The 15777-nt window shown below is 34.7% G+C and overlaps 1 protein-coding gene across 1 annotated transcript in view; it reads left to right on the top strand.

Moving 5' to 3' along the window:
• Positions 1 to 15777, top strand: part of LOC309606481 (augurin-like) — an 83999-nt gene that overhangs the window by 31399 nt on the left and 36823 nt on the right. The window contains exon 3 of the mRNA XM_082343645.1: positions 3676 to 3779. Within this exon, the coding sequence (XP_082199771.1) occupies positions 3676 to 3779 (104 nt within the window). The remainder of the gene's footprint in view (positions 1 to 3675; positions 3780 to 15777) is intronic.

Here is a 15777-nt window from a genome sequence, read left to right as displayed (position 1 = left end):
TGTACCAGTTGCTACTCCTGGGTAGTCGGTGAGGAGGATTTTGTTAAAATAACCAAATTCCTGTGACTTACTCACTGGCTTGGCTTTTGCTTCCACCCTTGTTGGATGGAACTTGGTGCAACTGTTAATGGGAATTAGGGCAGGAGATTTGGGGGAGGCTGAGTGTGTACTAAAATTTCGCTACTGAGAAGAGTGACTTTCTTCAGTTTTGGGGGGGCACTCTGCAGTTACCTGGGGAATGCTTCCTTCTCTGTCTTGCCCTGACATTCAGTTAAGGAAATGATTGAGCACTCATCTCTTGTCTTCTTATTGGGAGGTTAGAATCAAATGATGCTTAGGGACAAAGCAGCATATCCTGTCTTAGTTTCAGTCTCTCTGGCTCTGAACTGGGAGGGGATTTGTCCATGGTCATCCTGAGTAAAACTCTTCACTTACTTCTAGGTAACTTCCTTTTTGCCATCATGGAGTTGCTCATTATTCAGTTTGTTTAGCACTCGCCTCCACCATATATTCCAGAATTTTCTAAAATTTTCTGATGTTTACTGTTCTGCTACTCCTAGATTTTTTAAATTTCTTCAACTAGTTCAAGGGTATTCTATAGATTTTAGTTAGTTAGTTCAATGGTTAGTTCAATGGAAAGGATAGAGTATAAACCTGTGGGCTCAGAGTTATTCTGAAACCAGAAAAATGATAAATGATATGTCTAGTGAATTGTTTCACACAGTGCATCCAAGAGCAAAGCATCTGAGACAGTGAAAATATATTGTCTGACTTACATTTCTAACAATTGTTCATTTGGGGATTTGTAAGTACACTAAAGCCTGTGTAAAAAGCAAGCTTATTATACTTGTTTAAAAATGTATTATATGATCTAGTTAAAATTGCAATTATTCTAGATAAGTTTAACTATTTTCAAAATAAAATAAAGTTACTTTGGCCTGTTCAGAGAACCGAAGACAGATTATAGCAAAATTAAGCATTACTGAGAAGGACAAAGATTTGCAAATGCAGTTTATATTTTAGAATGAATGAAGGACCAGAGACTTGAATTTACTGTAACCACTAGCAAGTGAGTGGTTACTATAATAACAGAGACAAACTGATCCAGATTGAGAGAAAACTATTTGGAGCTAGACCAATCAAAAGGAAGGATGTTTCTGTGCACTGTTTCCTGCCATCTTATGTTCCCACTCTAAGAAGAAAAATCTTGGAGGACAAGTTCCAGGTATCAGGAAGATGACATGAGTAAAAAGTTTGCACTGGTATTTCCAAAGGTTTTCAGAAAACTATTCTAAATATAAGTATTAGCTAAGATGTCATGGAAAACACTTCATGAAAGACTTGAAGTCTACCATAAAGTTAGGTAACACCTCCATCTTACTCAATGTTATATATCAACTATACCTCAGTAAAGCTGTTGGGGGGGAGAGGTGGGGAATACAGTGCTTCTTGACTTAAAAAAAGACTTGACGTCTACAGAGGTCTGGGTAGAAGGTAAAAGATTCTGACCAAAGGCCCAGGAATAGAAACATGCTGAGGGTTCCAGTTCTTGAGTAGCCACATTAAGGAGAGGTTCTTTATTACTGACATTACTCAGGCCTCAGATATTTGTACCTACATCACTAGTGGAAAAGGACAGTGAAGTGAGTTTGTTGACAGAGTTTGCTCATGTATATTATTCATAGCAATAAAATCTTATTTCTAATATACTAGAGAATAGTAATTCCCAGTTTATGGATATATGGACCGTATCAAGTAATTGTGTGTAGTTTATAAATCCACCTGTGTATTAACAATAGTCTTAGAGCAAATCAATAACATTTCTCACATACATATGAAGAAATTTTGAAGATATATAGATGTGATTAATAAAATATATTTAAATGTTAGTGAATTTCAAGTAGTTTTATAGGAATATGTCATATATTGATACTCAAAATATAACAGTATTATGAGTACAGAGGGACGGATGACGTTTATAGTTTATAAAAGCATGTGAAGCAGAGAGCCAGTTTTCTTTACTTGTTTGTTCAGTTACAGTAACTAATGATGAGTAAGACATGTCACTTTTTGTCCAGAATCCTTTTTATATTGTAACAGCAATGGATTTGCAAACCTATTATATATATTTTACTTTCTCAAAGAGTGCTGAACATAGGAAGTAAAATTGCCATTCCTCACGTGTAGCACATCTATTGCCATACCTAATACCATCGTCATAATTAAAATCTCTAGTCAATCACACCTCTCTTTCCCACTGAGACCATATCCAGCCCACATCCTTTCCAGTGAGCCTGCCTTGACATTTTTGTATCTAAGTTAATACCTAATACAGGGTCAATAAATACTCACTTGAATGAAGAAATAAATGGTTAAATAATAGTCCATTGTGTATACACTACATTGCCTTTATCCATTTATCCATCAGTGGACACTTATGTAGCTTTCATGTCTTGTCTATTGTGAAAAATGCTGCAGTGAACATGGAGGTGCAGATTTCTCTTCAAGATAGTGATTTCATTTCATTTGGATGTACATCCAGAAGTGGAATTACTGAATCATATGGTAGTTCTATTTTTTTAAATTTTTTGAGGAACCTCCATAGTGTTTCCCATAGTGGCTTTACTAATTCACATTCCCCCAACAGTGCAGAGTTCCTTTTTTTCCATATCCTTGTCAGCATGTGTTATTTCTTGTTTATTTGTTTTGTTTTGCTTTTTTGGTAATAGCCATTCTACTGAGTGTGAAGTGATATCTCACTGTGCTTTTTATTTGCATTTCCCTGATGATTAGTGATGTTGAGCACCTTTTCATGTACTTGTTGGCCAAGACATACAGGTTGCTTGCCCATTCTTTAATTGGATTCTTTTGCTGTCAAGTTGTGTGAATTCTTTGTACATTTTGGATATTAAACACTTTCAGTTACATGGTTTACAAATATTTTCTCCCATTCCATAGGTTGCCTTTTCATTTTGTTGATTGTTTCTTTTGTTGTGCAGAGCCTTTTAGTTTAACTCGTCTTTTACTCTCCATAATCACAGGCATATTTCAATAGGCATCAGGACTACAGTCTCACAATCCTGACCCAGGAAATATAATTTAGAATTAACTTCCTTCCAAATTAAGACATTCCTCTGATGAGCTGCCCAATGGAATAAAGTTACATTCTCTGACAGTCCTTAGCCCCACCCAGCTGATCTTTTGTACAGAGATATGTGAATGAGACCTTCTAATACCAAGTTAGTAAAAGCATCTCTCTGCTGCCTTGGCTATGTCTTCACTTAGCTCATTTTACTTTCTATCGCAGCCTCTCTGAGATGGGTTTAGGGCTGCTATCATTTAAAGGCAGCAAGATATCTTCAAGAAAAACAACTGTAAAATCCATCCATCCTATTGACGTCAGTTGCTTAGGAAAGGAGTGAATACAGAAAACTTCTTAGAGAGTCAGCTCTGCATGTTTTATCTCTTTTAGATTTCCAAGTGAAAATAATTATTGGAAAGTCTGGGATTGTTACTGATTATAAAACTGATTTTCCCCCTCCTACGATTTTTAAAACTTCAGTAGTTTGAACTATTTGAATCAAAGTTTAAACTTTGATTTAGATAGCTCTTTAAGAATTTTGCAATGTCAGCTGTGAAGTTTGAACTGGATTATCTTTCTCCTGAATGCTTCAGACATGAGCATGCTTCCAGCCCAGATTTTACTTTAACCTGCTTGACTGAACTTTCTGGTGATTCTGGTCGATTGGAACTTCAGCACTCGAATTCTGTCCCTGTTGGTAAACTAAACTTTAGATTGATATTTTTGAGTATCTTAACTTACATGTGTACTTTTTAAACGTCAGATGTATAAAAAATAAATCTTGATGTCATTTACTTTGCAGTGGTATAGCTGATGCCAATTTGTTTCTTGAGTTATTTTTTCCTGAACTATATAAATAAATTTTTATAAAAAAGAACAGAGGGTTTGCCAATAGAATGAAGTATCAGAAAACACATTCAATGAAGTAAAAAAAAAAATGTTAATAGTGAAGTAGATTTTGTTTGTCTGAACACTCAAGCCTATCAAGGCTTAGTTTTGTTTGGGATGACTGATGAAATCAGGGATTTTATCCATAAACTGCAAAAAAAAAAAAAGTCCTGCCATCTTTCATTCCTCTCTTTTATTTCTGTTTCCTTTTACATAATTATATAAAGGATAATACATGTTTTACTTTCTCATTAAGAGCAAGATAATATTCCTTTTAGTTATGTTATTTTATAACTTGGACTCTGTGTTAGCTGACAGTGTTGATAGAATTCAAGGCGAAGAATTTCTTTTTTGATACCTTTGGGTTTTACTTATTCAGAATCTCAGTTTTCCTTCTTGCTCTGCAATTTTGAGGAAATAATGCTATACACTAATAGTTTGCATTCATCAAAAATTTCTGAGGGTTTGGGTTTTAATGAGATGTCAATAATTGTGCTTTGTAGAAAAATTTTGTATAATAAATAAATAATACTTAAATGTTTTCTAAAGGAAATTTCCATTATGATTTAGATGATCATCTTTACTCATAAAAAAGGCAGTGTAATATGAATGTAAAAGTTAAGCAAAGCCTTCATAGCTTTGGATGTTACTGGACATTAATCTTTGTCCAGTGAAAAATATTTGTAGAAATAATAAATTCCATTTGGCAACCAGAGGATTCTTCCAAGAGAATTTGGCACATTTATTTATTTTGAGGTGTTTAAAAAGAATTTTTATGTGACTCCCAACCAATCACTGATTTTTTTGTTCGTAGATTCTTTTGTCTTGTATGACTTGTTTTACAGTATAGGCAGTTCTACAATCAGGAGATATAACAATCTTTTGTAAATTTTCTTTCAACTGTAAGAAAAGAGATCTCCATGCTATTGTTTTTTTTTTTCTTAAATTGAGAGTCTTCCTGGGTGTTGAACCTACAACTTCATAAAGTGAAAAAGTCAGTTCTTTACAAATAAACATAGGAAACCTGGACAGGAAGATAAAATTTATAAAGTATTTGCCAGTTCAGTTATTTTATCTTCTAGTCATCTCTGTCACAGCGCATCTATTCCAATAGATTGAATTGTTGTCTTTATGTAGTTGACCTGCACATCTATAGCTTAGGTATAAACCCAGAGCCTGGAAGACACTTCCTCACTGATATCCTGGCAGTGCCTCAAATTCAACACAACTAAGCAAAACTTCCTAAAAACACCTCCTCCTTCTTACATCCTTTTTTCTGTCAATAACCCCTTAGCATATATTGCAGTATAAAGCTTGTGTTTATTTGTATGCATATTAGTTTAATATTTGTCTTCTCTGCCTCTTTGACCACCACTGTAGCCCCAGTACTCAATAGGGTGCCTGGCAATAAAAGGTTATTTTTGCCTTGACTCCCTGACTGCCTGCCTAAGGGACTGAAAGATTGGCCCTCTTCATTCCCCCTGGTGCATGCACCTGTGTGGACTTCTAGCTGATCTCACCTCCAGGTTCTCCATAGCAAGCCTCTTGCCCATTGACAGCCACGTAGTCCTGTGTAAGTACAAGTCTGACCTATTTCCACTTTTGTTTACAATTTCTATAATTCTCTGTGACCTAGGTTATAAACCTGGTGCTCTAGGATCTAAATCTATTTTTTCCAAAACTTTTCCAGCCTCATATAACCTACACGTATCCTACAAAAATGACTTACACTTTCAATCAGTGTGCATATTATTCTTTCAAAATAATTTACAATAATTCTTTTCCCTGCCTCTATTAAGATCTCACTGAGATAAAATACTGTTTTATTCCCAAATACCTATGGTTAACTCTCTGTATAAAGGAGTTTTTCCTGTTGCTAAACTTCTACAAAATGTTTGTTCTATGTGTTAAATGCTCACATTCTTTTTTTTTTTTTTTTTTTTTTTGTAAATACACGTGCTCATGGCTCCTCTCCTGTTAAATTATGTTTCTTAAGGGTAATTGCCATTTCACAATTGTTTGTGTCTGTGCATGATACACATGCAATAAATATGATTCCGTGAATTACCAATTAGTACAGTATAGTTTATCTTTTAATGAATTTTCTGTCATAGGTAGTATTTACTTAAATCAAATTATACATGTATTTTAACAGCCAAAATATTATGTGGAAATTATTACACAATTTGTTACCTGATGATAACAGGTACCTGGAATTTGTTTTTCATTTGGAACTTTTATGGAGCATTGAGCGTTCTAGAATCTGTTTTGTATGCTAGATCTTTTTGCCCTATTTCTAATATAATCAGATTGTATCCTTTCATTCAAAATATATTAATTGAATATTCATGATTTAGAGTTAGTGCTTGGATGTCTATATGAAAATGAAAATAAGGTGATAGTAGAAGTAGGGAAAGAGCTGTGTCCTTTTAATCTCAGTGGTGTGACAGTATGTTTTTAACATGCATACGCACATACTCCTAGCATGGGAAAATAAAGTATAAGAGATGAGTGTTAGTCCATAGAAAGTTGAACAGGTCTGCCTAAAAAGAAATATGTTCCATTGTCAGCAAAAGCGGTATTTATACCTTTCACTTATTTAATACCTTGATGATAACTCATACCTACAGAATTTCAGTAGTTCTCACAAGACATCTATGAGGTAGATTTCATTAATCTTAAACTCTATTCCCTAGAAGAAAAATTCAAATTTCGGAGAAGTAATTTAATTGGACCAAAGTCACATACATATAGTGAGAATGTGCGTGTGTGTGAGTGCGTGTGTGTGTGTGAGTGCGTGTGTGTGAGAGTGTGAGTGCGTGTGTGAGTGCATGTGTGTGAGTGCATGTGTGTGAGAGTGTGTGTGTGTTGGGGAGGTGGCACAGACAGAGGGAAGCTGAAGAGCTCTTAATCTGTTTTCTGTCTGTAAGTTTAGTGTTCTTTTTTCCTCCTTAACACAACTTGGAAATTAAGTTTAAAAAAGTCACGTGGGGGAAAAATGCTTTGTTGTGTTCCAGAAATGGATTTAATCAGTAATCAGTAATGAGGATATAAATTTCCTGTCCGGACTCTGGAATGTGCTTTAAATGACTTGTAAGCCTGTGAGCATTTCATCATGGCCATCGTGGTCATCATCCCCTTTGTGGTATTAATGACAAGCACATATATATCATTTCCTGTGTATCAGGCAGTGCTCTAATTGTTTTCTATCTATAATGTTTATAGTTATATATAAACATAGGTTTATATCTGACATACTTTGGTAAATATATATATATACACATACTTACATATTTAATTTCTCACGTTCAGCCCTGTGGAGAGTTAGGTAACATTATTATTTCCATGTCACACTACTAGCCAAATCAACAAATATTTCCTCGACCTTAAGAAATCTGTAGTGGAGCAATGGATCATTCCCTGCTGTGAGATCAGTGGTACACGTTTGACACATGGGCCATCATGAAAAATAAGAAACTAATTATGTGTACATAAATACAGTGGTTACCACTGATTCATAGATATTTATAAAATCTACACATCTTTAATTTTCTGTGACAATCTGTTATGCATCTATAGTTCATAAAAACTTATTTAAACCTAATTATGTCTTTGACTTTCATGACTTTTTGTTGACTGGCTCTACTTGAAGTCTAGAGGCCCGCAATTTAGGAAGCAGATCATGTGTTCATGTTATAGTTACTATAATAGAGCAGAAAGAAGACATGACTATTCCTGACTGAAGCAAACCTGAATGCAATTTTAAAAGATTTCTTCTCCCCTTGTCTAGCATCTGCTTCTATGGATGTCTAATTCTCAATTAGACTGACTTACTGCTCTGTCTTTACATCTGTTTTTTCTGTATCCTTGATGCTTCTGAATGCCTGGTTTTTGTTTGTTTGTTTGTTTTTGCCAGCTCCTCAGGGTCTCCTACCTATTTCTATTTTTCATGAATTGTTTTTCTAGTTCCAAATTAACCTATTGCTACATGATGCAGATGTGACATTCCTTTAGAATTTAAGTACCTCAATACAATTAGATAGTAACCTCTTTACATAAAATCTTACATTATTAAAAAAAAAAAGTTGTGTCGGTTATCCCAATTATATGAAAACAAGCCAGTACCAGTAAACATCCAATTGAAACAATGGGCTGCATACTGAAACAGTATAGATATAATTCACATAAGTACTGATATAAATACTTCACAGTGGTGGTAAGTATGCAGTGCTAATTCCGAAGAATTCAAGATCATTTGGTCCTTCATCTGTTATTCCTTCCAAAACAGGTATGTCCCACTGGTAGTCTTATAACTTCCAGTGTGATAAAGTAACATTTCAATCAATGTGATCCATAATTCACTTAGCCAATAGCATAATCTTTAAAACATTTTTTCAGTGGTTGAAAAGCTTTTGGCCATAATAGATAGTATAACATTTTTCTAGAGTTTCAGACAATACAGTCTATCATATTCAAGAATGTATGTGATTAAGTTTCTTAATTTCATTTAATCTAGAATTGCACGTTTATTAGACCCTAGAATGCTTTTACATAGAACATTTCCTAACATCCTGCAAGGTTTGCTTTGGAGATTTGGTGTTAAAGAATAAATTATATAACTAATGAAGTAATGGGAGAACTCTAATAAAAAAACCGGATAGGGTCCCACTCAGTCACCAACAAACTATGTCACCTTAGGCAAGGTTTTAACATCTCTCCTGGATGATTTTCCTAATCTACACAGTGTCTAGAATAGATTAGTTGATCTTGAAGGCCACTGACAATTATAAAAAAGCTTAATGAAAACAATTAGAATTAGAACATTTCCAATGGGCATTATTAAGCTTGGTAAAGCCAATAATATAAAGATGGGCAAAGACAAAATATCTGTTTACATGTAAGTTATAACAATAATAATGAGTGTCAACGTATGCAAAGAACTTCATAATTTACAGAGCTCTTTTACATTTGATTTTTCGACCACTGTGTATATCAAATCATTTTATTACTCCCATTTTTACACATAAAGAAACTGCATATCTAACAGTGATATTTTACAGTGAAATTTTAGTACGTGACAAACCAAGAACTTAGATCCAGACTTTCTCCAATTCCAAATGTTATTGCCACTATACTACTACAAGTATGAGTACCACTATTGCTGCTACGATTATAACGAAAAATAACAAAAACGACAGTATTTACTATGTTAATTGCATACCAAACACTTCTAATCTCATTTTACTCTCCCAATACTGTTGTGAAGCATGGAGAAATCAAACAGTATTATAATCACTCATCATATTTCAAGTATGGATTTATAGATCACTAACTTACAGACTAATTTGCTATTTTCAATTCAGAATGGTTGAGCTGATATCTTTGTAAGGAAAAAAAAAACATTTACAAGTCACTTGATAAGCTAGGAAAGACTACTTGGCCTATTGAAAAGTAACTGTTATGCTGATTTTAAATAATGACTCTATTCATTTCAAATGTGTTCTATATATTTGGTGAGGCCCTTGCAGAATCTTTTAATCATTTTTTTTTCTGTTTAAATTAGGAGCTTATTCAATTCAAATGATTTCTAGTAAACGAATCCTAACTTTTGACCAGCTATCATTAAATACTAGACGTTGACATGATTGCTATATTTTTTAAAATTGCCTTTGAGTTATTTCCATAAGAGACTTGCTTCCTTCTCTAAATTCTTATTTTTAAGAAATCCAAACATCTTAGCAAGGTGCTGGTGTACTATGGATTTACAATAACATTTTGAGGCAAATAAGCATCCTCTCTGTTTTCTTTTGTTTATAGCTGAAGATTAACTTGAAATGATTTATTCAGAGTCATACAGCTACTTATTACCAAAAATGAAGATGAGAAGCTGGGTCTCATGGTTCCTTGTCTATTGCATTTCACACTATTAAAGTAACTATCTTCCCTCAACGGTTTCTTAGCATCATGTCTCCCTGATACCAGATGAAAATAAATCTACTCCACTGAAGTATAACTGAGTCATAAGACAATAAACTATTGTACTTTCCTTAGAATAACAGATTTTTAAGGTCTCATACGATCCCAAACAAATGCTATATTTTCCAAAAAGTGTTACAACATTCAGTAGTAGTCAGAGGAGTAAACCTAAACCCATTATAAATATTACATAATATCCCCGTCAAACTACATGATCACACACACGCACACACACACACACATTCAGTCACTGCACTTTTTAGAGAATTTGACTCTTGTTACCTTTCCGGATATGTTCTAGAACCCAGAAATGACTGACCACTCTGCTGAAATTCTAGTTGTGCGAAGGTCAGCATAAAAACAAGCTTTTCATCGTCATGGGTGGTTTGGGGTTTTTATGAGGTGGGCTTTGCAATGGTTATTTCTTTGTCTCAAAAAATGAAGAGCATGACTACTAAGGATATGCAAGGAAATCCAAAGAATAGGCTCTGTGTTCCCTGACCTTGGGGTAGAGGATGAACATCCAACTAATTGCAGCCCAGAAGACTATCTCTGATCAAAAATTAGAAGACAGGCTACTACGTAAAAAGGTTTTTGTTCAGTTAGAAGTATATAATTAGAGATCCTAACTTCTCGAGATGCTTAGAACTATGACCAGTTGCCACATGACTAGTTATAGTTATGGTGTTACCATCATCAACTATTCGTGTTTATTAGATGTCTACTCTGTGCCCAACTCTCTGCCAGTCTCTGTGAGAAATGTAAAGTATTTGGAAGGTCCAGTGCCTGCTCTAAATTGTACTCTCTAAATCTAGTTATGAAAAAAATCCATGTGTGATTGAAATAGGTGACTATCTCATCCTGCCAGTGTCATTCAGGGCAGAAACATATCAACTGGGAGGACAGTGCTTTTAGAGAGGTAGTTCTTAAAGCCAGAGTGTAGCCCACAGAGCACTTGAATTAGAATCACCAGAATACTTGGAATCCATGAAGATTCTAGGATCCCATCCCAGACCCTTTACATGTGGACTCTGGATATAATCCAGAAATCTAGATTTTAGACATTTCTCACATTATGACCGTATACACAAAGGTTGAGAACTGATGTTTGTGTCGGGGGTCACGACAGGTTCATTGGCAAGGGCTCCTTACAGCGATCACTGTGTTACGGCATTTTTTCCCGATTATTTCCGAGCATAGCAATTTGCAATCAACTATAACTCTTTTGTCAGCAACTTGTTTAATGGCTGTTGATCCATTTATATACTTGCCAGAGTGTCTTCCTATTTTTCTTACATCTACATATCACCCTCAGATAAATTCAGATTCAATCCCTTCTAAAAAGCCCTTCTTCTCACCCCTTATATAAAACATTTTCTCTGTATTGGATGCCCATAATACGTATTTATGTGGCACTGATATCAGTGTAAAATGTTTATTTTTTGCATTTAATCTTGCATTTAAATGTTTTAGCTCTTAGATATTGGGTGTAGCTTTCAATGTAATTTTATCAAATAGAGAATAAGCTCCCACAAGATAAGAGAGATGTTGTACTTCTTTTCCCTCAAGAGGGACCAACAGAGAGCTCTATGAACAGAAGGAGCTGCATTACTTGTTCCTAATATGACTTTACAAAGATGGACCAGTTGATAGAAATCTTCACTTCCTTTGTGGATTTTTTAATATAACTCTGATCTCTTAATGGCTCTGCCGAGGGGCCTTCAACTCGTTCTGTCTCAAGAAGAGCAATCTAGGTTCATATAATATGCATACTTTGGCTGCCCTGGTAAAAGGGAAAGTTAATGCTAATACGATGTTGTAAAACAAAATAATCCCAACAACCATCATTTCACTAAATGCCTGCTGAAAGTATTCTACTAAGAATTGAGTACATCTATTATAATTCAAAATAATGAATTAAAAAGTGGTCTTTCTGATAACATACAAGGAGTGCTTATGGGGCCATTGCATTACTGCATAATAATTGGTGGAATTCCTAAAATCTATAGAGATAAAGATAGTTGCAGATATATAGATACCTCTCCTCAAATGTTTTCCGGTGTCATGTCTTCCTGATACCAGATGAAAAAAATTTACTTTTTTTGGGGGGGGGGGAATAAATCTCAGTACCTTGGCTTACCCAACACTTTATTAAAAAAAAAAAATTAAGGCTTGTGGTAAAATGTTTATGATAATATTCTCAGGTTGACATGATGATATATAGCCATAATCTTTATTCATAAAGCTCTTTCTGGGAAACAATTGACAGAAACCTCTCTCTAAAGTAAGGGTTGTGTTCTCGTCTGAAGTATGGATTCAGGCATGCTACCAATAATTTATGACCAATTACAGAAAATGTACTTCACTGAAGCTTGCAAGTATTATCTCTTTACAATAGATTCAAGAATCTCTTGTAGTTAATCAATCTCACTTTAATTCCAATGTTTTTTTTTTTTTCAAGTGGGAGATAAAGTAGTGGGGTACAGGTATACACTGTGAATTAATCAAATCCTGCATATATGAGTGCATTTCCATGTGTAAGGTAGAAACAATTGAAAATCACTGTCTTTAGTGATATAAGCAGGAGGATAGAGGTCAATGAGTAAACTATTCTGGAAAGAAATTTGACCTTATTTTTCAAATGGATTTCAAATCATGTATAGCTTTGATTCAGAAATTCAACTTCTAGGGATTTGTTTCAAATAAAATCAGGGATATACACAGAAATAATGGAACAAAAATGCTCAATGCAGTGTTGCTTTTAATAGAGATAAGAAGAAATAAGAGTCCAACAGTGTGGAATTCATTAAATAATTAAACTATAACATATCTCCCAAGAAGGAATGTTTTAGAGACTTGTAACATGGGTAGTAAAGAAAACGCTATTGGCAATGGAAAATACCCAGGGTATAACGCTAAATAAGGCGATAAAATTATATGTAGATATTTTATACAACTTTTGTGTAGATGTTTATAATTATATGAGATCTGTGCCAAAAAATACAAGAAAAACATATACCAAAATAGTAAAATCTGTTAGTCCTGAGGTATACGATCCCAGTGAAATTTACCTTTTGTTTTTTGCTACATTTTCCAAATTTCCTTGATTAATCATGTATTATTTTTAATCATGTAATATATATATATTAAAGGAGTTTTACCTTTTTTATAACTTAAGAAAAAATTAGAAGCAACTTACATGAAAATAGACATAGAAGAAGGTAAGTAGTGCCAGAGTCCTTGACAAAATATAGGTTTCTTGACATTTGAGAATTTTCAGGTCTCCACTTGACTCTCACAGCATTTCCACGACCCTCTTTATTCCAGTCTCATCTTCAGACTGGGGCCATAGCATAGAAGCCCACATGAAAGTATTAGATACTCAGAAAACAATTGTTCAGGATGGTGAGAATAGTAATCTTTAGCACTATTTTTGCAGCCATTGTTCTCCTCAGCCCTGCAAATCCCTAACCCTATTTCCAACAAAACTCTTCCATATATAGAAATAGCTAGTACACGCACATAAATGGTCATTTATTATATCCAAGTAAAATTACAACTGTCACTTTTATGAGCTTCATTATGTTTAATTTCTCAGAAGAAGAAATCATTTAACAACCATTTAAGAAATAAGATACTGCAGGGAAGACAAAGGCACCCAACAAACAGGTGCTCCATCTACTTTTTAAAGGCTGGAGTTAGCCGAAAGGAAAGAAAAGATACATAATGATAACTGTAAGCATCAAAAAGTCAGTGGGCATCAAAAAGCTAACTATAGGAGAGAAGAGAAAGGGACATGTATTAAAAACTATAACAACAGCAAAAGTATGGAAAGCAAGAGGAAGATAATTGTACAATGGAGAGAGAATTTTTTATGAATCAAGGTCTGTCTGTTTAAACACAAAGAGATTTTTTAGGAAGATATATTATAGCTCATAGAATCATTGCATCAGCTTTATAAATAGGCCTTAGGCTAAGTTTTCAGAAAAAAAATCATAGGACATGCTGGTGTCCACACAGGAAAAGAGAGACATAGCTGCTGCCAACTCCAAAGGCATGCTGCTTTTGCTGAGGTGACAAACTTTTACCTCTGCTCCAACCCCAGAACTACACAGAAAATCACTGAGTAAACAGGAAAAGGAAAGAGTGCTACCCCTCCAACCCAACCCAATGCCCTGATTGGTTTCTGACTAAATCACTGCTGAGCCCCTAGCACTAGGGTGGGATGAACCCCACAAAGGACCCATTGCCTGAGAGTAGTCAGCGGGCAGATTCATCAAGAGAAGGCCACTCTGGACTTGTTTCCTCATTTGAAAAACAAGGGACTTGGACCTCTTTCAAAGATACTTTAATTTTTTTCATAGGCATTTGATCAAAAAATCCTAAGGATCTTTGTTGGGAGGGTCTACAAAGTCCTGCAAGTCACCATAAATTCAGAATGCTTATTGCTTAATATAAATTTGCACACTGGAGAAACTCCTCATTGGCTTCTGATCTCCCAGCTTCCATGGTTATGTTCTCACCCATCGCTCTGCCTTTTCAAAACTCATTGTGCCGCATGACTCAGGGGTACTTTTCATCTATATCAAGAGCATTGGAGAAACCATTGCTTATCCCTTGAGTCAGCTGTGGTGGATCCTGTTGCTAATAGTGGCATTCTGCATATTTTTAGATGACCAATGAACTACCCGCATATTTCCCATGTTTGTATCTTACACATTCTCGCATTTCAGCTTTTGTTTTGCTTGTCCTTTGCTTTTTCTTGGTTTATAATTTGAGTTCTCAAACACTAAATATACTGGTTTATGGTCTCTGAAAATTCTATGCAGAAGGTTCTTGCTCCGGTTTATGAGTAGAAACTATAACCTACAATGATAATCTTAGATTTAAGATTCTCATTTTCTACTTCTCGTAAGTAAATCCAAAAGTTGATGGCATTTATTTTTGTAATTTTCTGAGCTATACATGTAAACTGAACAGTGACTGGCTGGTATAGAAGTAGGAGCTGTCTACCTAGAAATGGAACTTATCACATAATCCCATACCCTATGGAAATTTGAATTCTGATTCTTCATATAAAGCAATAGAGAGGTAGTTGCTTAGACCCTAGCATCAAGCGAAAGTTCAGAGGTTGCTCTGATACTTCTTAGTTGTGTGACTTCAGAAAATTCAATGAATCTCTATGTGTTTCTATTCCCTCATATGTAATAAGGGTGTAACCTCACAGAGTAGTTAAGAATATTAAGTGAAATAATACCAAAAAAGCATTTAGCACAATGCCTATAACTAGTAAGTATCCAGAATATGATGACTGACCATGTTGTGGGGATTATAATCCACATGAGGCAAATAGCAGAATCTGTGTAGTGAAAACTGAGCTTCTCAGTTCAGGTACAGTTGTCCACAGGGATATATGAACGTGCAGAGAATTAACATCACAAATTTCGGGAGCATTTATTTTACTTGATAAGTAATCTTATTGAATTTTAATATTAAAAAAGGAGCATTTATTAGGAAGTGAATAAATACCTAGATTAATTTTTATAATAAAATGTTAGATTTCAAAGAAAATTCCTATTAGCCTAAAGATGTTTGTGGGCATTCACTTTTCTCTAACAAGAGAAATATTTCTAGAGGAAAGTTTGTGAGGCACTGGAAAGAAAACAAACCAAACAAAAAAGTATTGGCTGCATTAGAACCCTGGTTTCTGCTGGTTACTTGGGTGTTGATGCCCCATGACGACAGTGGATGCTCAGTGCTTTTGATGGGGTTGTAATTTGTCTTGGGTTCAGTGAGGCCATGTAAGTTTTAGCATTGACATCATTGCATTG

This window comes from Balaenoptera borealis (genome assembly GCF_965194805.1).
Source record: "Balaenoptera borealis genome assembly, chromosome: 11".
Classification (NCBI taxonomy): Eukaryota; Metazoa; Chordata; class Mammalia; order Artiodactyla; family Balaenopteridae; genus Balaenoptera; species Balaenoptera borealis.
The sequence above is the reverse complement of the archived record's forward strand: the minus strand, read 5'-3'. Positions and strand labels throughout refer to the sequence as shown.